The 22,997-nt window shown below is 50.7% G+C and overlaps 1 protein-coding gene and 1 long non-coding RNA gene across 10 annotated transcripts in view; both read right to left on the bottom strand.

Moving 5' to 3' along the window:
• Positions 1-22,997, bottom strand: part of Ergic1 (endoplasmic reticulum-golgi intermediate compartment (ERGIC) 1) — a 96,173-nt gene that overhangs the window by 1,959 nt on the left and 71,217 nt on the right. For 4 of the 9 annotated variants that reach the window (XM_006524823.2, NM_026170.3, XM_030250008.1 and 1 more), the window contains exons 6-9: positions 20,455-20,559; positions 18,930-18,990; positions 16,133-16,233; positions 13,272-13,394 (exon numbers count right to left, since the gene is read on the bottom strand). In XM_006524823.2, coding sequence (XP_006524886.1) covers positions 13,272-13,394; positions 16,133-16,233; positions 18,930-18,990; positions 20,455-20,559 — 390 coding nt within the window. Of the gene's footprint in view, positions 1-22; positions 150-13,271; positions 13,395-16,132; positions 16,234-18,929; positions 18,991-20,454; positions 20,560-22,949; positions 22,974-22,997 lie in introns of those variants that run through there. The other 5 variants (XM_030250006.1, XM_030250005.1, XM_006524825.4 and 2 more) reach the window with 3 other exon arrangements.
• On the bottom strand, positions 2,120-13,265 carry Gm41553. The gene is made up of 2 exons (XR_876696.2): positions 12,516-13,265; positions 2,120-11,864 (listed from the first exon to the last, which is right to left on the bottom strand). It is a non-coding gene; the product is annotated as a predicted gene, 41553 (long non-coding RNA).

Genomic DNA, 22,997 nt, shown 5'->3' with positions numbered 1-22,997 from the left:
GCAGACACGCTGCCCACGATACCATTTTGTTTGCCACCTTGTCGCTGATGGTACTCAGGGAATCAAAGCGAACCACTTGTTGGATGAACTGGATAACAATAAAAGCGATTATCACCTGTGTCAGCTCCTTTAGTTCCCAGATGAACTTTCTGCAGGAGGAAGGGGATTATCAGACCCATTTCACAGGTGAGGGAAGTGAGGTCACTTCCCAAAGCTCACTAAGTAAGTAGCTGAGATTTGAACTCACGTCTGTGTTGACCTTGGTGCCTATAGTATTAACTTCTACTACATGTTTCCCAGCTACTTATGATCCTATTTTCAGATAAATGATGGGGAATCTGAAATGTGGTGCCTCTGGCCCCCAAGGTCATATGTACACAGGTCATCTGGGACTGGAGCCTGGATCTGACAGCTCCAGCGTCTGCTGTGACTGAATAGGCAAATGGCCTGGGTGGGTAGGACTGGAAACACTCAGCCTTTGGAGCTGGCATTTCCTCTGCTGATAGGTAGTAAGCAAGCAAACTCCAAACAGCAAGGTCATTGCCTCGGAGGGTACCAAGGCGGCTTCCAGTGGTGTTCCTGACATTAGGATCCAGCCAGTTCTTCATCATAGCAAGTTACCCCATGCATTGGCAGATGCCAGAATTGTACAGATTTGCCCTCTTGTTGACACCAAATATTGTTCAATGTAGCCTGGAAGTGAATATTACCATTGCTAGGGATGGCTGGAGGAGGGGAAAGAGGGGGGAAGAGGTGGTGGCGGCAACAGCAGCTGCCCAACTCCACAGCCACAGCATGGACCTATGACCTCAAAGAATCTCCAGGTGAGCCATAGGATGTTGGTGTATGTGTGTGTTTTTAAAGGTTTATTTTAAAAAAAGAATTATTTAAGTATAAATTATGTACACTGTAACTGTCTTCAGACACTCCAGAGGAGGGCATTAGATCCCATTACAGATGGTCGTGAATCACCATGCGGGGAATTGAACTTAGGACCTCTGGAAGAATAGTGCTATTAACTGCTGAACCATCTCTCCAGTCCTTTTCCTTTATTTATTTCATGGATATGAGTGCTCTGTTTTCATGCACACCAGGAGAGGGCATCAGATCCCATTACAGATGGTTGTGAGCTACCAATGTGGGTGCTGGGAATTGAACTCAGGACCTCTGGAAGAGCAGCCAGTGGCTCTTAACCACTGTGCCATCTCTCCAGGCTAGTGACCCCCAAACCCCCTTAAATGTCTATCACGAGGCTAAGGAACAGTAGTAGTTTAGAGGGCTGAAATCATGTTCAACAAATGGCTGAACTGGGACTCAAAATAGTAGAGCCCGTGTTTTTTACTTACTCATTTTGTAAATTTGCGACTTAATTCCCTGAGACAGGCTAATTTCAAACTCATATAGACCAGGATGACCACAAACTTCTGAGTCTCTCATCTCTATCTCCCAAGTTCCCGGATCACAGGCATGCACTACTATACCCAGCTGAGTCTTTGCTCTTAACTTGACTGCCTCTTCCGTAAGAAATGCCCCATCTAAATGAATAGCATAAAGCCTTTGATTTGTGTTGGGATCATGGAGGTCCTTGTGCCCACAGAGCACTAGAGAACCGGGAATGTTAAACACACAGGGGCCTCTCTCCAATAAAATACCTGTTTTCCTGCCCAGAGGGATGGGCACAGGTATCATTAATGACCTTTGTGCTATCTGTGGCAGCAGCCTCATCCAAATCTCCCAGAACGATTATCCCAGACTTTCCCTCCCTAGCCCTTTATCCCTAGCTCCCAGTTAAACCTAACCTTAGGGGAGATGCCACATGTGCCTAATAGCCTGCTTACCTCTATGCAATCTATCAGAGACCACACTAGATTCTAGGCCTTTTTAGCTATAGAAGCCACCCTCGTGGTCACATGTACTTCACAAAGGAGCTTCTATGCAGCCACACCTAAAGCTTTATGGGCCCCTGGAATTGGACTGGTTGTTGCCTGAAACCTTTTCCCAAACTGTACTGTGTTTTAAACATGCCAGCAACAAAGCACTGCCATTAGACTCCTTGGAGTCTGATGCAGGTGGATGAAGCCAAACCAAACCAAACCAATAAGAGTTTTCATTCTTATTCTTCAAGGGTTTGCTTCCCTGCCTGGGCCCCCTCAGATTTGACTTACTATTGTCCAGCTTTACGGTGGTGCAAAGGCATGTCTGTAACCACCATTTCTCCACTGCAGGACAATGTTCAGTAAACTGAAGGCCACGTTCTTACATTTCACTGCAAAACAGACCTCCTATTCAGTGCCTCTGACCAACTACAGGTGTGATGGCTATTGTTGGTTGTCAACTTGACTACATCTGTGAGGGATTTTTTTTCTTAATTAAATCATTTGAAGTGGGAAGACCCACCTTTAATCTGGGCCACACCTTCCGCTGGTAGCCTATATACAGAACATGGAAGAAGGAAGCCCTCTTTTTGCCTGCTTGTTCTTGTTCTTGCTGGGAAGTCCATTCCTTCATGGGCATTAACACATTCTTTAGAATTCCAGCATATAGTGAAGACCAGCTGGGACATCCAGTCTTGTGGATTGAATAACTACTGGATTCTTGGATTTTCTGAAGGTAGACAGCCATTGTTGGCCTAGCTGGACCACAGCACAGCCTGTAGGATATTCATTCATTCGTATGTGTGTGTGCGCGTGTACACACGTATTCACACACACACACACACACATATATATATATATATAAATACATGAATGATTAGGCTAATGTATGTAAGTGGGCAAAGCCACAGTGTTGGGTAGGCCACCTGTATTAAATCTATACTTTTACAAGACATTTTTGTGTCTGTATAATGTGTATGTGTACATCGTGTATAAGATTGTGGATGCACGTATGCCACCCAGCTCATCTGGAGGCCAGAGGACAACCTTGGATGTTAGTCCTCTTGTCTGAGACAGAGCTTCCAGGGGTTCTCCTGTCTCTGCTTCCCATTCTACCACTGATTACAGATGCGTGTGTTACTGAGCCTAGCTTTACATGGGCTCTAGGGATTTGAACTCTGGATCCCTCATTTACAGGGCAATTACTTTACCTACCCAGATATCTCTGCAGCCCATATAAATATATCATATGTTCTAAAAATTATAATTTATGTATATTAAATATTTATACCATATAATTATATAAAATATTATACTAACAATATTATATTACTAAATACATAATATTATATTGCTATGTATTTATTTACATATAACATTAAAATATTATATAAATGCTTATACCTAATTTGCAATGTATTAATGTATAAAATAATATATAAATTATATATTGTTTGTATATATACACACACACACATACGCACACACATTTAAATGGGGTATCCTCTGCATAGCTCTGGCTGTCCTGGAACTCACTACGTGAACCAGGCTGGCCTTGAACTCAGAGATCCCCTGCCTCTGCTTTCAAAGTGTTGGGATGAAAGGCATGTGTTACATGCCCAGCGCCCTAAGTATACTTTTTATTTTGCTATTTTCAATTTAAGATGAGAACATGGAATGTAACTCCGACACACATGGAGGAGCAGCTGTACTAGCTAAATTGTGAAAGTCCATTTGCAACTTAACTTATGTATGCCTTACATACACATTCATATATATTATATTTATTTTATTTTTTGTTTTTAAGACATGGTTTCTCTGGGTAGCCCAGATTATCTAGTATGTAGCTCAAGCCGGCTTCAGACTCAGAGATCCACCTGTCTCTGCCTCTCATATGCAGGGATTAAAGACACACACACTTTCTGGGTATGCATCTGTAGACAGATATCAATGACACATAACCACCACAGGACTCTGGGTGGCAGTGGTGCCCTAATGGATCAATTGATGCCAAGGGGTGGGAAGCCAGAGGACACAGAGACAGTGACAGGAAAGCAGGCCACATTGGCATTTATCTTTGAAATGGTGTTTTCGTAAAATGAGCTAAGCGGAGGCGGCGAAGGCCTAAGACAGAGCAGGTCTGTGTGGATGGCCTGGAAGCAGAGCAGCTGACATTCCAGTAATAACAGCCTGAGAAACCCGAGCAGCCCCCCAGGGAGCTAAGAGGATGGGGGACGCTGTGGGGATTATGATGAAGTGTTTTTAAACAGGCCAGGCCTCTCCCCACCAGTCCTGGCGCATGACACAGAGGCACTTTTCAGGGAGAATGACGGCAGTGAGCTGCTTTATTTCGGTAGCGTGGGTCAGATGATGGCAGATTTTATACCACAGAATGCTTTTAGAGCTTGGGTAGGAAAATGTGACTTCAGTGCAATGGAGCAAAAAATAAAAAATAACCCTGCCATCTGCCTTCATCCACACACAACTCGGAGCCTGGGTTCCTATGACTCACACAAGCCTGGCACCGTCTTAAGGTCTGCTTTCACTGGGCTGGCCCAGGTTAGAGGGAGATGACCCATGACTGAGGCCCACAAGAAGATGCGGCCTTTGGGGAAACTGAGGGAGCATGTAAGCTATGCCAGAGCCCCATCCCAGTGTAAGTCACTGTCAGCCTGGAGGCTCCAGGGATGCTGCAGTAACCCTCCAGGTTTACCTCCTGATGTCAGCTAACCCACTCCTGTGGCGTGTCTGAAGGACTAGATTCTGTGGGCTGCAAGGAAGACAGGAATCTTGATAGAGCTCGGGGGCATCTGAAGTGCTGAGGAGATTCTAGGGGCCCACCCTTGCTTTCACTACAGTGCTCCCTCAGCCTGGTGTACAGAACTAGTTAGCTTCAAACTTAATATTTAAATGTACACTTTTAAAATAGTAGTACTAATTCCTTAGTTTTCAAACTAGGCACAATAAAAGACAAAGGATAATAAAATAGAAATAGTATGATTATAGTAATATTATTTAAGATCTACGAACCATTTATGTCAGACAATTCCCTTTCAGTATGTTCACACTGTAGCTATGGAAACAAGCCCTAAGGACATTGTTGATCTCATCCCCATCCTTAATCCTAACTAGAGTGAGGTGGGTGACAGTCACAGGCACAAGCAAGGGGCTTGAAGCATGGAGTATCCTGGAATTGACACACAAAGGGACATGGCAGCTACCAGCACCAGGAGATACCACACTGGGACTCACTGGGGAAACTGCCACTCTTGGTCATCTTTTATTCTGAGAAGGTCAGGGCTCCTACATGGGAAATGAAGCTGTGGGCCACACGAGGGCGTCATGGTCCTCCTTCACCACTGATGATGTCTTGGGCAACATGGGAAAAAATGAATACAGCAGTTGTGAGATAAAGCTAGAGATGGTGCAGGAGGGATGCTAAGAATGGCCAGGAGAGGGGACAGGCCACTGGACACTCAGCATCGCCCTGACCTGCAGGGAGGGCCCAAGGTCCACATGAATAAACGAATAACTATAGAGATGGAGTGGAAGTTCCTCAATACAACTAACCAGGGCAGGCCGGAGGTGAGGGCTGGGGAGTCTGGGCCTTCCTGGCTGGCACAGGAGACAGAAATCATCCCCTGGGGCTTGAGCCGTGGCTGCCATGCACACGTCTCTCAGGGCCTCAGCTGTCCCATCTATAAACAGGAAAAGCACCCTGACTTCACTGACAGTCATTCTGCAGAGCAGACCTCCAGTGTACCTGGAACTCAGTAGGTGCTCAGTAAATGATCTCAGGCTCCAACCTTGGTGCCGAGTGTGGTGCTTTCTATGTACCGAGATCCACTTTAATCAGAAAAGAAAAAAAAATGTGTGGAATCCTACCGATTACTTCTTAGAGCCTTCTGTCCCCATTCCCTTCCTCCTGGCACTTTAAGAGGAAGACAAGCTATCATGTAGGAATAGCATACTAAGATTCTCTGAAGACTTCGAAGTGGCCCAAGACCCATGTTGGCCATGGGTCTCTGTAGTCAGCCTGGGCTGTAACAGGTAACTCCTGTCCAGGATACGTGTCTCAGGGGCGTGTCAAGGCGTATTCACAACGAAGAGCCTCCCTCTGGGCCTGGTTCCTTAGGTCAGAGACCCTTCTTACTTCCCTAGTCGGGGAGCCCCTGGTGTCTGGACAGGGTCAACCCTATTGCTTGCTCTCTTATATTCAAGGCCAAGGGAGAGGAGATAGAAGGTCGTTGGTACAGAGCGGGCATTTGCTAATTGGCTCCTTAAGTCTCCAAGCCTGGGCAATGCTGCCTGGGGCCTTGAGGTACTTTGCTGCTTAAGACAGTCAGTCTGTAGAACCAGGCTTAGGTCCACCATCAGTGTGGCTGTCTGTCTCTCTCCAAGAAACACAGGGTTTCTCTGTGTAGCCCTGGCTATCCTGGAACTCACTCTGTAGACCAGGCTAGCCTCAAACTCAGAGGTCCTCCCACCTCTGCCCTCTGAGTCATTGCCATCAGCAGCTGGCTTGGAGGGATGTTTCTTACCCCCAGTGTGCTGTGAAATAAGGGCTATGAGCACGCATACACACTTCAGTGCTTACGACCGTGGCCTTGCCTCCACCGGGCCTCAGGACAGAGGGATGACCAGGGTAAGGGGACCTCGCTGTGGTGGCTCAGGGAGGAGAGCTGCTGAGCCAGAGAAGGACACTCTGCCTCTTACCTGCCTCCCTACCCAGGCCCCAGTGTGTCCAGAAGCAGCAATTTTAATGAGCACTAACCACCAACACACCTCTCTTCTGGTCTAGCACCTTCTTTCTGAGACTTACAGCTTCCCAACCTTCTGTGCTGACCAGAATGAAGTCCTCTGACCTGAATATTGCACTTTGTAATTCATGTTTAAGTTACATTTACTTATGTGCATGCAGATGCATGGACTGTGGCGACCACGCGGAGGTCAGAAGACAATATGCACGAGCCAGGTCTCTCCATCCACCACGTGGGGGAGAGGGATCAAACTCAGGTCACCAGCCTTGAGGTGGGTGTCTTTACATGCTGAGTTAGCATTTCACCTAGCCTAGTTCATTGGCTTTGATTTTTTTTCTTTTTTAGCACCTGGGCCTCAAGCATGCCAGGCAAGTGTTCTGTCCTGGAGTTTATACCCTAGCCTAACTTTAAAAGATGTATTTCTTTACATTGTAACCGTGGCCCTCGATTGCTTATGCCACAGAAGGTCTGGGCTAGAGAGTGGAGTTCGTGTTCTACCAGGACTAACATCCTCCTCTGAGCCTGTGTTTACTCCTCAGTGGCTTGCTGTGAAAAAGCCTGTATCACCTCCACTCTGGTAAGGGACTGAAAGCAGGCGCCAGGGCAAACACTCCTGGGTGGAAGCCAGCTCTGTGATTTTGGCCAGGAAGGCTAGTTTACATCTCTGGGCCTCAGTTTCTCTCACCTACGAGAGGGGTGGCGGTGAGGTGACTGCAAATGCCAGGAACTGTGCATCTTTCCTCAGGCAGGCAGTGAGGTTTCAGAGCTTGTGGAAAAGGCACCGTCAGAGGAAATAAATAATGAACCGAGTCTCAGCATATGCTGCCGGAGGCAGACAGGCTGGAGCCGAAGATGAGAACACCCAAGTCGCAGAGTCAGAGTGGGGGCCGTCGGGAAGGGAAGCTGATGATTGGGCTCGGGAGAGTTTGGGGATGGGAGGAGGGGAGGGGCGGTGGTTACCACTCAGCATGTCATGTCCTCTAGACCTCTTATCCTCGGTCCCTAACTGGAGGGCAGTCTGAGGGAAAGGGCGCTTAACTGAAATACCCATTCCTACCCTACCACAAAGCTGCACCTTGGTTGAGCACCGACAGCCTGCCCTGGGACACTGTTTCCTTCTGCTTTCTTTCTCACTCAGTGCTGTGACTGTGCCAAAGGGGAGAAGACGGCTCGTCCAAGGTCATGCAGCCATTAAGAAAGCAGGCATCACCGAGCCTGGGTTCGAGAGGTTGCAGGCCTGTTTTTCCTATTAGACCACCTTGTCCCGCCCTTCAGTGCATCTCCTTGTATATGGTGAACTTCTAAGCCTATTGTATTTGTTTTCTTGGTTTTTCTATGAGGGCCTTCCACAGCAAATATCCTGCAATCAGGATATCTGAAACCCCTGCTTACAGACGTTGGTAGGTTAGAAGCTTCGCATCATTGAAAACCCCACCCCACCTCCCATGGTGCCCACTGCCTGCTTTCCTATCCCTCTCACCCTGTAGAACCGACTTTAGAGACCTGAGTGTGAGACCTTCCCCCTCATTCTGCCCCATTCCGTCCACCTGCCCTGCACACAGCTCTCCAAAAGACCCCTTTGCACTCAGCTGCCCCAGATGGGACAGATCCCAAGGCCCCTGCACATCCCAGCCCTGAATCATGGAGCTTCTGCTTTGGGTTTTGTTCTGTCCTGCACATCACAGTGATGGTACGGGAGGGGACCAAGGTGTGCACACTTGTAGCTCTTGGTTCAGGGAAGAGAAGCAGGCAGAGGAGAGAATCCAGCCATTCGGAGGAGGGTGTGAGACTGTTCCCTGTCCAGGTAGCAAAGTGGCCCTTTCTTAACTTATATAACCTTAGATGAGTGTAAAACTCTGTCCCCCCAACCGTGTGTGTGTGTGTGTGTGTGTGTGTACAGAAACATGCACACACGCGTGTGCCAGACCCCTAGGAGCCATCTATCTTAGGACAGGGTCTCTCTCTGGTTGGGAACATGCTGAGCAAGCCGGCTGGCCAGTGAGGCCCCAGGAGCCAGCTGTTTCTGCCTCCCAGCTGTGAGGTTGCAAACACACACCACCATACCCCAACTCTTTTCAAGCAAGCTAATGCCTCAGACCTACCCACCAACCAAATGAAACTAAGCCAAACAGTGCTAGGGGCCAAACACCAGCTTCCTGCCTGCTAAGTGTGCGCTCTTCCACTGAGCTATGCCCCAGTCCTGCTGGTTCCAACCAACTCTTCCGGCCTCCTCAGCTCTTGCTATGAAAGGCAGGCAGACACCCAACAGACGCAGGTCCCGGCAAACCTCACTGGTGTCTTCTGTACCAAGAGGGTCATGACTTCCAGGGCCTCTGTGGCTGTGCCACTCTTGAGAGCCCTTGCTTGTGAAGATGGATGTGGTGAGGAGAAGATGTTGGTGGGCACGGGGCTCAAGTCCCAGCTCATCATTTACGAGCTGTGTGGTCTTGGAAGAGTTTCTTTACTTCTCTGAGCCTTAGTTGAACTCATATCTAAAACACAAACTAGAATCTACTCAGAGGTTCCTGGGAAGGTTAAGGGCTAATTACAAAATTGCCTGATACGTGGCAGGCACTTAATAAAGGTAGTCACTATCACCTCCGTAAGCAGCTGTCCCTTACACATCTGTGAACACTGAGTCTGGGCCAGGCCCTGTGCTGCAATCTGGGGACACTGATAAGTGAATCATGACACCCAGAGGCTATAACTGGCCCTGGCAGCTGTGAGGTACAATCTCCAGCATGGGGCATGGGGCATTCTTCTCCTGGGAAGAAAAGCAAGGTGTGGGGGGGGAGCGTGACAGTGGGAAGAATATAAGTGGGTGGGGCTTACTCCAGCAAAATTCCCTCATCTGGCGGCCCCTAAGTGTCTCTTCAGTTGAAACAGCCGCATGATAGCGTTCAAAGGGCGCATGCCATCAGCCGCTGTACTTTCTGGTGGGCGAGAGCTCTTACAGTCACCAACTCAATTTGTCACCTTAAGGCTTCTGGGTATTCCCTCTCTCAGATAAAATAAGTCATGCAAAGACAGAGATCTGACACCTCAAGTCACCCAATCTGTCACCACACCCACTTACAGGCAATCTCAGCTGACAGCAGGAGGGGGGGCTGGGACAGATATGGAGGAGTGGGGGTGGGGGAGATGTAGGCACGTGCACACTGCCAAATGCAAGGCTTATTCTTTTTGGGGAAGAATGCTCTGGTAACAGGTGTAGGTTTGACTGAGGTGTTGTGAGGTCCAGAGAGAGAAGCCTTGGGCAGCCTGGTACTGGGTGTGGTAGGGCATGTCCTCTGCAGACTGACTCTGAAGAGTCCAGAATCAGCCAGGTATCAGGTATGTGAAAAAGCTCTGCCCCTTATGCCATCCACAGCTGCTGCCCTTCCTCTGAAGTCGTCACATGACATCTTGGCCTAAGCACCCCCCCACACCCAGGGCTATTTGCAGAGGGCACTCACTTGGAGTTTAGAGCTTCGCACGCAAGTGTTTGGTATTAAGAGCCGAGGAAGAGAAGTCCGCGGCAGGTGTCTCCACTATGCCACAGCACCACCCACCCTCCACAGGCTCCAGGGGTCTTTGTGCAGTGTGTCTGAGAGCCAGCAGCATCCTCACATCTGCTGTCTCTTGACAAGAGGCTTTGAAGCTCCACAATGACGCAATCTGCCAGGAGCCAGCTGGTTCAGGAGCTGACCCCTACAGTTGTCATGGCAACCAAGATGGCAGCCTGAGGCCTTCCAGAAACAAACCAAGTTAATGTCAGGAGGTTCCATGGAGTGGTGTGGTTAGCAAGCCTGAGGATTTATGGGGCCTCATTCCAGCAGAAGTGGACCCAATGGTGACGGTTGACAGGTTGGGGGGCGTTGGGGGGGGAGATCTTCCCTGTGGCTTGTGGAACCTCCAGTTCTTGAAAGGTCAATGGCTCACCTTGACCTAACAGGGTCTCTCCCAAGGAGAGAGCTGGTTGGCCTTGGAAAGGCATGCTGGATTGGTGTCTCTGAAAACACAAGGCCCTTTCCAAGACAGCCTTCTTCTCCCTTTATGTCAGGGCTTTGCTGAAGAGGTGTGAGGGCCTCCTCTCTGCCGCTGTGGAACCTGGGAGCAGGGATCTCCTGGCACAGTGCTCTCTCTCTCTCTGTTGTTTTTACTTTAGATGCAGGAGTACTTGGCCATATGTATACACAGCGCCATGTGCATGTGTGTCCACAAGAGACCAGAGGAAGGTGTTAGATCCCAGAACTGGAATTATAGGCAGTTGTAAGCTTCTATGTGGGTGCTGGGAATTGAACCCAGGTCCTCTGCAAAAGCAGTCAATGATCTTAACCACTGAGCTGAATCTCCAGCCCCAGCACTGTGTTCCTATATGTTCCACACTACAGGGAAACTCCTGGAAGGTCAGGTTCACTGAGACCTCACACGGCAAATTCTAGCAAACGGTAAAGGAGCAACCAAAGCTGTCTCATTTGCCAGCCACTTGCCAAGAGGTTTTAATGCTCAGGGGCTCAGCTGCTTCCCATGAACAAATGGGAACTGGTGCTCTGGAGCCCAAGGAGGGACCGTCTCAGCCTAGCAGTGCGGTGTGTCCATGCTACAGTTGACAGTGCAGCCCCCCGGGCCTCTGAGGACAGGCCACACCTGCCTGGAAGCGCAGGGGACATCTGCTTGGATCTCAGAGGCTGGCTTATTCTGGGTATGCGGTGGGACCAGAATAGGAAAAGCCGGCGCCCACATGTGCTTAGCATGTGCTCCCCCGGGGGATCTTGGGTAGAAGCATTTGTTCATAAATCTCTTGATTTGGAGGTAAAAACTTTTATAACTTTCTTCCTACATGTAGGTCCCTAGTTTTATCTCCTCTCCTCCTTTGTGTTGAGGGGCAGACTTTGAATATTGCTTGAGGGAGTCTTAACAATGTTTTTCAAGTTCAACTGTAGGCGTTCACTGGGTCTGCCGGGGGAACAATGTTCCTTAGCTCCAGCCTGGCTCCTTTTGGCCACTTAGGGGCTAGGTGCTGCTGTGAGGTCTTCCTATGTAGATGCTGCTGACTGCCCCTCATGCAGTTGTGTGGCAGACATGCCCCTTCCAGCCCCAGTGCGGTACTGTTTGGACTCCCGTGCAGTCACAGGACGGTCGAAGACTGGAGGCGTATCTAAGCCCCAGGATAATGACACTCAGTGTATCCACCTGCTCTTTTTAGTGGCATTTGCCCCTTCCAGGACACTGACTGAGCCTCACAGGCCTGGGAGGTATCAAGAACAAAGATCATTATTCTTATGTCGCTGGTTAAAAGCAATGGCCTGGCCACAGACACCTCCCTGACCATACACCTCGCAGCGCCTGCTCATCCTCCTCCCAGAAACTGGCCTGGAGTTTCCTCTCCAGTAATGCTACCCCCTTCACAATCTCTGGTTCCAGAGAGGATACGAGACCTAGCCCAGACCAAGCAGAGAATTCCATTTTCTAAGCCAGAAGGACAGAAGGACCTCAGCTGGAACAAGGACAACATTGTCCTTTCTGGGGTTTGGCCTGGGATTACAGAGAAATAGGAAACGTCTATTGCTAAGTTCTGTCTGAGAAGGAAGCCAGGATAGAGAAAGACAAACAGACTGAAAGTCTGGGACAGATACATGACTAGATATAGCCATGTCTGCTGACGACCCAACAATCAAACCAGCTTCATAGATCCCATCTGTTCTAGAAGAGTCTGACTACCGCAGACTCTGCCATAGCAGGAAACGTACCAGCCAGGATTGAGACCCCCGATCTCAAACCAATATTAAAAGTATAAAGTTGGGCAAAGCGGCACTCCTAGCCATGTAGGAGGCTGCTATGCCTGGGCTACACAGTAAGACCCTGCTTCCCCTGCTCAAGGCCTCCCAGAAGTACATACATCTTTAGGCCCAGTGTCCAAATCTGACAGGTAGAGAGCCATCCTGGCTGTCACCTCTGCTGACTCTGGATCCCTGGAGCCTCCTGGGTGGAGCAGGCACCGTGACCCACCAGCTCTGGACCCAAGGGTGATGAGTTGGAAGCCAGGAAACTGTTCATGTGACAGAGAGTCCGTGTAAAAGAAAACCGACATCCTACTGTTGCTCAGAGTAGAAGACAAGGCAGAGAGAAGGAAAAGCAAAGGAAGAGAACGCAGCAGGAAGAAGGACCACACTGGACCCAGGACGGCAGGGCCGGAGAAGACACAGAGAAGAAGCTGAAAGGGCATGCCATCGCAGTGCAAACCTTTAATCCTGCTACTCAGGATCTCTGTTGAATCTGAGGCTAGCCTGATCTACAGAATGAGTTCTCGGACAGCCAGGACTGAAATAGTGAGACCCTGTCTCAAAAAACCAAGTGCTGAAAAAACGTTTTCCACAAAGAAGAAAAATCACCAGCGGCCTGAAGCCAGTGGAGATTTCCCTCAGGCATCAGTTGCACTAAGTGGCACCTCCCACAACACACCAGCTAGGGGGACGCCAGAGGTTCCAGCCTGCTTCTGGTAACACTTCTCAGGGGTCAGAGAATCAAAGCCACCTGCGCTCACCTGGGGCCCAGCAGGCTCCATCTGCTTCCAGCAAGCATAGGCGAGGGAGGGTTGCCTCGGCAAGGGGGCTGACAGCAGCTGCACGGCTGGCTCTGGGCCCTGGGTACTTACTGTGGTGATGAACCTGTACAGGGGTTGTCTTCTCTCTGTGTACTTGACTGTGATGGGGCTGAGGTCATAGCGGAACCAGATGGCAGGGATAATGCGTCCCGTGTGGCTGTAGGCAACGTACTCCTGCAGGAGAGAGGAGGAAGGAGTGTTACAAGCAGAACCAGCCTCAGGTGGGTGAGGGTGTGGGATGCAGAGGGTGTCCAGGCAGCCTCCTCTCAGCTGCTCTGGAAGCCCTGGACAGGCAGCATAGTGAAAGCACGCTGGGTCCCTTCAACTATGGGAAACAGACCACATAGCTTAGAAGTGGAGCCAGAACGGAGCACAGATCTGAGGGTGACGTGGAAGAGGAAAGTGGGCTTTGAACTCGGTCTGAGCATTTCCTCCTTGACTTGCCAGTCACACGGAATCTGCTCATTTATTCTGCTGGCTGCCTCCGCTGTCCTAAGGTTCTTGGGGTGATGAAGCCCCTCCCCTAGAGGAGTCACAGGCTGGTGGATGAAGACATCATCGCATCACTAGCTTCTAACAGTATCCGTGTAGGGAGGGTGGAGGAGGGTGCTCAGCAGGCCATAGGTGAGCCAGTTCTGCTCAGGGGGATGGGGAAGGCTCACTAAGGAAGGGGCATTCTAAACCATGAATAAGAAGATAGCCTGCCTGACAGGTGAACCAAGTGGGTGTGAACTTGTCCACCAAGTAGGGCCAGCACAGAGAACAGGGAAGGTACAGTGCCCAACCTGCCATGGCTCGTAAGGATGCACATAGCATTGGCCAAATGGCCACCAAGGAACAGGGATCTGAGCTGATGACCCACAGGACCTGGTTTGAGCACTTCAGGGTCCTGAAAGGCTTGGGCTCGCGTCTCTTGTTTACAACAAATGGAGATGGATGCCGGGGTCCCCAGGCCCAACCCCCATGTCCCCAGCACTGGTCTTGAGCAGCTGGAGTGATCCCATGGACACCACTGAGTGTTAACCCACTGGACAGCCACCTCCATTCACAGAACAGGCTGGGGGCAAAGCCACAGAGAACGCTGAGTGAGCTGGTCCAGCCACCAGGCCCTTGCCAAAGCTTTGATGGAGGAAGCCTGCAGCAGAGGAAACTCAGCTTTCCCAGGGTGATTGTCTGGGCCACAGCCCAGCGCTGAGGGGGTAAGAGACAGAATGAAATCTAGCAGCAGTAGTGTACCAATTACCCAGCCTTCCCAGTGAGCTGGGAGCTTTCTGAAAACATTGCTTCATTTGACAGCAATCTTGTGAAGTAACTGCCATGGACATATTACAAACAAGGACACATGACTGAGCTAGGATGGGGCAGTGTGGTCCAGGGCCCTGCTTCCTGCTGATGTGTGGCAGCACTGGGGGGAGGTTATAATGAGTACAATGGTTGAAATATGCTCCCCAGAAGTCATACGCATGCTGCAGTGCTGGGCTGAGCCCAGAGCCCTGTGCATGTGGGGCAGGGGGACCACGGCTATTCGCCATCTAAAGTTACAGGTCCTTTGTGTACATCAAGGGGCTGAACCCGGAAGTAAGCCTACATTGGTGGTGGCTGGAGGTGGTAATCTGGGAGGTGATTAGGTTAGATGAGGCCACGAGGTAAGTGTCAATGGTAGCATTAGCTCTCCTATAAGAAGAGGAAAGCACTTCTAAGCTTGTATGCTTGTGTCTCTCCATGCCCTGCCCTCCACTGGACAACACAGCAAGAAGGCTCACCACAGGCTGGGGTTGATCTCTTTGACTTCCTCTTTCCCAATCCATGAGATAAATTAACTTCTATTTTCTTTCTTTTTTTTTCTTTTTTCTTTTTGGGGGGGGGGTAGGGGGAAGGTTCAAGACAGGGTTTCTCTGTGTAGCCCTGGCTGGCCTGGAACTCACTCTGTAGACCAGGCTGGCCTTGAATTCAGAAATCCACCTGCCTCTGCCTCCCAAGTGCTAGGATTAAAGGCGTGCGCCACCACTGCCTGGCTGACTTCTATTCTTTACTTACTACTTAGGCTCTTAGAATTTTGTTATGCCACCAGAGAGTAGGACAGACACGGCCTGAAATAGTGAATGTAAGCAATAAGTCTCTCGGAGAGAGTTATGGATCAAAGGGAATCAGAGCATAGGGACCCATGACCAAGAGGCTGTCCAAGTGGGCAAGCCTGGACGATCCCTATTTGGACTGAGTGGGTGAGCAACCAGGGGGCTCTGGAGCCCAAGAGGAACCTGGGTCTAATTCCTACACTGTAACTACACAGCTTGGCGAGTTCCTCAACCATAATGATAGTTAATTGAGCTGAACACTCCATCATTTATACTAAGGGTCTGGGTGGCCCTGCAACAGCAGAAACAGGAGCCTCGTGGTAAACAGGGGAACCTACTCCAAGTGCCTATGTTCCATTGGCACAAGCCATGCTTTCTGGAGAGGCTCAAGCCACTAACCGCTGTGCCATCTCATTTCTTTGGCTTGGATGTCCCTTGGCTTCCCAGAAGACCTGTGTGTCTCTTGGACTGTTGGGGTCCTGAGACGTCCACAGCCACCTTGATAGGATTCCCTGCCTAATGCAAAGCATCGGCCATGTGCTGATCAACAGGAGCCTGAAGAAACCAGGACCAGACAATGTCAGAGCTGGGATGGTCTTCTGCCTACTTCAAACAGAATACATCTTATCTCCTTGTTAAGAGTGTCTCACCTGGACCTTGAGGCCACTACCACGGCAAGAACTGGTATTTCATCTTTACTCAGACTAGAGAATGAGCCTGGACACTCCCTGTCCACCCCACTGAAATTCCCTTCAGCAGAATGTGCGGGGCATCGCCTATGCCCTTGGCCAGCAGAGGGAGCAATTGCAATGCTCAGCCCGTTCACGGCCCACTCACCTTGTTGGCCACTGTGTACTGGTAGGAGTAGCGCTGCTTGCCGCTCTTGTCCTCATACACTGTGGGTACAATCTTCAAGATGTAGTCATGGGAGGCCAGGGCTGCAGGAATACAGCATAAGATGAGATGGGGTGGGCACTGCCTGGCAGGTGGCTCTGCCTGTAACCCCAAGTTCAAGTCCTCCTGGTACTGTAGGGTCCTCTCCCCTTTCTCTTCAGAATGTGGCTTGCTGGGATTGTTAGATCTGCACTACATAATATATAATACTCTGAGCCACACACTTACAAATGGGATAGCCATTAACGAGGGGTGCTGAGGGGGCATTTTCTCTGAGATTCAGGCCCAGGAGCAGCACGCTCCTGTGAAGTAGGGGCCAGGGAACACATCCTCTTTAATGCGTGGTCACCAAGAATTGTCTAGAGAGAAGCCCCAGGAAACAGAGCAGCTTCAGTTTCATCCTTAACTAGACTAGAGAGAGACTGGCAAAATTACATTCCCCACCATCCCTCACACACAGAGAAATTTTCCAGGGAGAAAGGTGGGACTCAAGAAAGACCCCATTTCATTGTAGGTATTGTCTGTCTGCTTTTAAGTTTTAAAATAATCTGGGCTCTGGGCTCCAGAAAGAACTAAGTAAGACTGATCAAACCCAGAGGGCTGGGGTCAAGCGCCTGCCTGGCATAAACCTGCCCTTGGCCTCAATCCCAACACTGCCAAAACAAACAACAGAATCTGGTCACTGTCTTCCCTCTTTCTCAATAAACTGCTGACCCTTCAGCCCTGTAATAGTTTAACACGACCTTTTCACCCAGCGCCCCTGTCTCCTCCCAGCCTGGATGGCAAAGTTGCTGAGTGCAAGGACAAAGTCTTACATTCCTGCCCCTAAACCCTGCACGGAGCCTGGGACAGGGCAGACAGTGGCAAGGCCTGCTGAATGAAGGAGTGGACAGGATGGCTGGACAAAGGATGAAGGGATCAATCAGCTACTGATAAACATGAGCTAACCAGAGCTGCCTCAGCCTTCCCGAGCAAAAAATGAGGCCCAATGTCCATCCCTCTTATTCCTTCTAGAACCTTGGGCTAGGAACCATGGAGCTAAAAGAACATGGGAGTTTAGTCTTCTGGGTTCTAATCCTGGTCTCTGCAGATCAGATTCAGATCTGTAAGAGTGGTGAGCATGGAGCAAGCATTCCAGCCTTGACTAGTTCTGGCCCTGCTGTCTCCTCAGAAAAGGGCAGCACTCCTGGGATGGAGGTGACCCCCCCCCCCAACACACACCCTCAGGAAAACTGGGGAAAGCCCTGGAGCCTTTAAGCTAAGCACAGGGGACCCAACACCTCTTGCTCATGCCCACAATGGCTCTCAGGGTCCAGAGTACTAGGGTCACATGGGGTTAAAGGCCGATTCTAGTCTTCATCCCTGGAAACTCCCATGAGATGGGCTCACATCTATACCTAAACCAGGAGGCCAAAGATCACCTTGAAGTACAAGTCTCAAATTCCCACTCTCCAAGGATAAAACCTGAAGAAAGGAAGGCCTTAGTGAAAATCATAACTCTACTATTTTGTTGTTGTTGTTGCTATTTGTACAAAACATTAGGTAGTCACAAAAGGAAAAAAAAAGAGCCACCCTTATGTCTACTGTGCACAGAGAATCAGTTCACATTTCCTCCCCAGTAGGAACACGCCAGACGGATGTCCTTAAGGAGTCACAGGGGTTCTGCCTCAGGCCCAGGTATCATGAACACTTCCAAGTTGACAGCACAGAATGGAGGCCTGCAGAGGCTGCTTGCTTCATTTACTCACCTTCCTGTCTCTAGAACTTGGTACTGTGCCTGATCAATATGCATTCAGTGTCTGACTGCCTAACAGCCCTGAGGCCATCATGGCCAACAGCTGCCCACATTCCAAGATGCAGGTCCCTACCACGCACAAGGGCTGACACAAATAAATGATGCTTCAAAGTGACCCAGTGGACATTATTTTTCTTAGCATATTGTGTGCATGCACGCACAACATGCACATATGGGCATGTGTAAGAATGGAGGTGTGTGTGTGTGTGTGTGTGTGTGTGTGTGTGTGTGTGTGTGTGTAATGGAGGTATGTGTGTGTGTGTAAGAATGGAGGTATGTGTGTGTGTGTAATGGAGGTATGTGTGTGTGTGTGTAAGAATGGAGGTATGTGTGTGTGTGTATAATGGAGGTGTGTGTGTGTGTGTGTGTGTGTGTAAGAATGGAGGGGTGTGTGTGTGTGTGTGTGTGTGTGTGTGTAATGGAGGTGTGTGTGTGTGTGTAAGAATGGAGGTGTGTGTGTGTGCAGTCTTTGGCAAGTAGAGATTCGGCACTAAGACTTTGGAAGGAGCCAATGGTTGATAGGAAGGGTTTGGGCAGGAGGGGAGGGACCAGCTGGTTTCCCCCACTGGCCACCTACAGAGCTGGTTCTCACAGAGTGGGTTCTGGTTCTGTAACTGCTCTGTGGGATCCAGGTGACTGCCTCCACTCAGGACAACGGCAAAACAGTGGTCAGTAGCAGGGACAGCAGATGCTGTTGGAGCTTGGCAATAGCTCGGGGGTACAATCAACCTTCCCTAGGGACAGGCTACCCTCTTCCCTTTCTAAAAGACAGGAATGAGTCTGTGTACTATACAGGGCAGCTGTGGGGGAAGGAATGGTGTGAGACTATGACCTTGGCTTGCAGCAAGCACCTGACTTCTGCCCCGCTGGCTTCCCTAGTCCCATGCCACCGGCTGGACGGGGACTTCTGCAGGGGAGGGGGTTGCTCCATGCTAAGATACTCACGGTTGGAGGTGAGTCTGTCTGCTCCCCCAAGAGCATTGAAAGCCCCGTGAACATTCTGGACCTGCAGAGAAGCACAGTGAGAGACAGTTCCTTGGGGGTTCCCACCTTCAAGCCTGGCCTTGCTTGTGGGGACTGACCAGGGGCCATTTGGTCATAAAGGGCAACCCAGCCATTGGACCGAGTTAGCAAGGGCTTCCGGGAGGAGGGATAATTGACATGGATGTGGAGGGAGGCCCAAAGTGGGCCAAATAAGCAGACCTTGCAAAGAACTGAGCCCAGAGACTGGGCCTGATAGAGGCCCATGGGACCTCAGGGAAGCGGGAGGGAGGGAGATCAGAGCAGTAGACGGGGTAGGTTCCTGCAGAGAAAACACTTTAGCAGGTGAGTGACCTGTCCCTCAGGCTGAACCCACTCGCGGGGGAGGGAAGGCTGTCCATTTGCTGCCTTGGACCGAAAGTGTGAAGATTTGGTTTCTGACTCCAAGGATGGAGATGTGATGGTATGCCCGCCCTGTAGGCTGGAAGAGTCAGACCAGCAGGACCCACCCTCAGCCTGACCAATATGTGCAAGACTTGGCACACAGCAGATGTTTGATAAATGTTTTTCAAGCGATCAGATGGGCATGGGTTGGCTCTGAGCTGGAATATCTGTGTACTCAGGTGGAGCAGAGCTGTTGTCCTTTGCTTCTGAGCTCTGGTCGGCCCTCTCCACTGCCTTAGCCTAGGTCCTCTCCCTCCTTACCCAGGTTACAGCCCCTCCCTCATGTCCATGCCAATAGCCTTGCTGTGTGGGTCCTTCTTCCTCGTGGCAGGTGTACACTTGGTGTACAGGGGCCACACTTGTCAGCATCCTCTTCATCAACCAAGCAAAGGTTTTCCCCATACAAACCCAATTCCCTGCTCCCCACCTCCTCAGTCATCACTTTGGGTGTTCAGCCAACTGAGAGCAGCCCTCATAGGTGTCTCAGACCTTTGATATTTCATGTCTACATGTGTCATTCTGGGGGTCACAGATACATGCTTATTAATTTTCCTGAATGTCAGCTTAAGAGTCTGTGAATATAAAAATGAAGGGTTGTGTGTAGTGTAGAAGGGCCTCCTGAGAGAGGGTAATGTGTCTGACGCGTCCTTGCCTGGGCCTTGTGTCAGTGCCCATCATGGGCCTGACCACGTTTGGATGCAAGAAGAGAGAGGCCCTCTCCACAGTCCCGTGCTGGTTCTATGCTCCTACTTCAGAGCCTCCAGAGCTCTAGCTTAGATAGATTTCAGTTCACTAAACACCCACCTACTCTGTGCTGCTCAGTAACAGCAACAGGAAACGGGCAGAAGCAGCTCTGAAGGGACTGAGCCAAACCCTGGAGTCCACCTCCCTCCCAGGCTGAGCATCTCAGTCCGTTGTGTGGCTGGTGGCACCACTGACACCATAGCCACCACAGGCACATCCTCAGAAGACAGGACAAAGAGGATCTCATGTGGATGACTCTTAGGGACCAGCTCACGGCCATGTCACCTTGTCCCCTGCTCACCTGTAGCGTATCCCCAAAGGAGAGTTTATGGATGGTATGTGTCATGTCCGGGTTCTGTGGCTGCGCTGTGGCACTGTGTGTGGACACATGGAAGTTGCCGGGAACCTGGAGGGAGAAAGGCAGGTTTCATATATCTGGGTGGCTGTCCAAGGGGGGCTGACTGCAAGGGCTGTGTGGTCTGCATGGTCTGGGGCACCAGAGTCATACATACACCGGCACCGGGACCCTGGCTCGTAGCATTTCTAACTGTATGAGTTTGAAGAAGAACAGTACACTCACAGGAGCTACTGAAAGAAGTATCCGGGACAACCTAGGGCAAGAGCGCATGTGAAGTGCGCATGTGGGCACCTGACACTGAGCCTGGACTTAAAATGACAGCAGTCTCTGCCCATATCTGCAGACTCCGGGTTGCTGGCTCAGCAGTGGGTGAGGGGTGCACTCTGAGTCAGGAGACCAAAGTGACTTCCAAGAACTCTAAACTAAGCTTACAGCTACCCAGTCAGCCTCATCACCACCGTCAGAAACTGATGACAGTGGCCTTGTAGGCCATTGTTATCCCTACGCAAGATTTCTGTGGAGGATCTCAAAGTGGCTTCTGCCCTGGCTCCCAGTCAGTGTCTGCTCACCCTTGCCTCTCCCTGCAGCCCCTTCCCCAGGGCCATGAGAGAAAGTGTACTAAACCCTATCTTTGATTGGGCCACACCTCAGCCCTAAGCCCTTCAAGGCTTCTGGGCACCAGTCTCTTCTTTGAAGGGAGTTTATTGCACAACGTGCTGGGGTTGTGGCCATGAGCAAGGTGGTGCCTAGGTGGGGGTGGTAATCCTTAGGTCACCGAGGGACACTGACCTCAGGAGGGGCCGATGTGATTCTCATGGGCCCTAGGTTGATTTTTAAAAGAGGAAGCCAGGCCTGGCCTCTCTCTGCTTCCTGTCCCACCACACCACCCTTCCTTTAGGACCCTCTCTGTCCCGTGTCCACTACTGTGATATTGTCCACTGAGAGATCCTCACCAGAGGCCAAGTGACAAGGACTCATCCTGGACTTTCAGCCTCTAGGTCTAAGTTCTTTCCGTCTTCATCATTGCCTCAGCATTTCAGAGTAACGGAAAAACCGAGTGACCCAGTAGTGCTCCTGTGATGTATTCTGGCCACTGGTCACACTCAGTCCACCTCCCTTGGCCTCATCAACAGCACCCTCAGCTCCACTCACCCCCAGCCTCCCGCGCTGGGAACAGCACCCTGCAGCCTCCCGCACTGGGAACAGTACCCTGCAGCCTCCCGCACTGGGAACAGCACCCTGCAGCCTCCCGCACTGGGAATAGTACCCTGCAGCCTCCCGCACTGGGAACAGCACCCTGCAGCCTCCCGCACTGGGAACAGCACCCTGCAGCCTCCCACACTGGGAACAGCACCCTGCAGCCTCCCGCGCTGGGAACAGCACCCTGCAGCCTCCCGCACTGGGAATAGTACCCTGCACAGCTCCGCCTTGAGGCCTTTGTGCCTGCCACTTCTTCCTAAAATGCCTGCCCACAAAGCTTTCCCCACCTTGCTGAGGGCTACACTCAGGCTGGGGAGGACCCTCAGCTCTATTTCAGGTACAAGGAAAGGCCTCAGAGCACAGGCAGCAGAAGCAAGCCCGAGAGGTAGGAAAGCCCTAAACAGAAGCTGGTCAAGGTGGAGGGAAGGCATGGGAAGAAAACGCAGGCAGGTGAGGCTGGGGAGCTAAAATCCCAACTGACACACTGAAAACCAGCTGGGGCGGGGGGTGGGGGGTGGTCACTGCTACAGCCTGGTGTGTGACCATCCCTCAGGGAATCAGTGCCACCAGTATCAGGCTGGCTTCAGCCGTAGCACACATCCCAGGGAGTCTGGGGCCACCCAGGAAGGTCTCTCAAGTGAGCACAGCATCAGTGTGGTCTAACTCAGGGACCCAGTAGAAGTGATTCTCCACATCTGGCACCTGGGCTCAAGCCCAGTTATCATTCTGTGCCTCAGTTTTCCCATCAGAGAATGGGGATGATGACCATAGAGGGTTTTGCAATGGCAAGAGGTACACAGGTACACGGGATGAGCATGCTTCAGTACTTGAGGAGAAAGGGCCTTGGGCGGGCCAGCAACAGGGTGTGAGGAAAAGCCACTGCTTTTAAAAACAATTTCACGCTTCCTTTCACAGTGTAAGTAGTACCTGGACTGATTTCCATTACAAAATCTGCACAGGGCTAGGGTGTAGCTCAGTGGGGATGAAGCTAGACATTTACGTCAGGAAGAACATCTTGCCTCTCACATACACAAGGCCTGGGATCCATTCCAACATCGGAGGAGGCACTGGGCAGTGAAAAAAAGAAACCCCTTACACGATACAGTCATAATTCCTGAGACTGAAGGTGTCCTGTCAGGTTTTCTGGGCAGTGGGCCAGGCCAAAGGTACAGAATGCCTTGGGTTTGGGGTCTGTGTCCCCAGGGTTAAGAGAATGGAGAAGGCTGGCTCCTGGGTACCTGCCGCCTGCTGCCAGCCCTTCAAGGCTGTGACTCAGTAATCCACTC

This window comes from Mus musculus, chromosome 17 (assembly GCF_000001635.26).
Source record: "Mus musculus strain C57BL/6J chromosome 17, GRCm38.p6 C57BL/6J".
In the NCBI taxonomy this organism is placed as follows: domain Eukaryota; kingdom Metazoa; phylum Chordata; class Mammalia; order Rodentia; family Muridae; genus Mus; species Mus musculus.
Note: the sequence above shows the minus strand (reverse complement) of the source record. Positions and strands in the feature narration are given on the sequence as shown.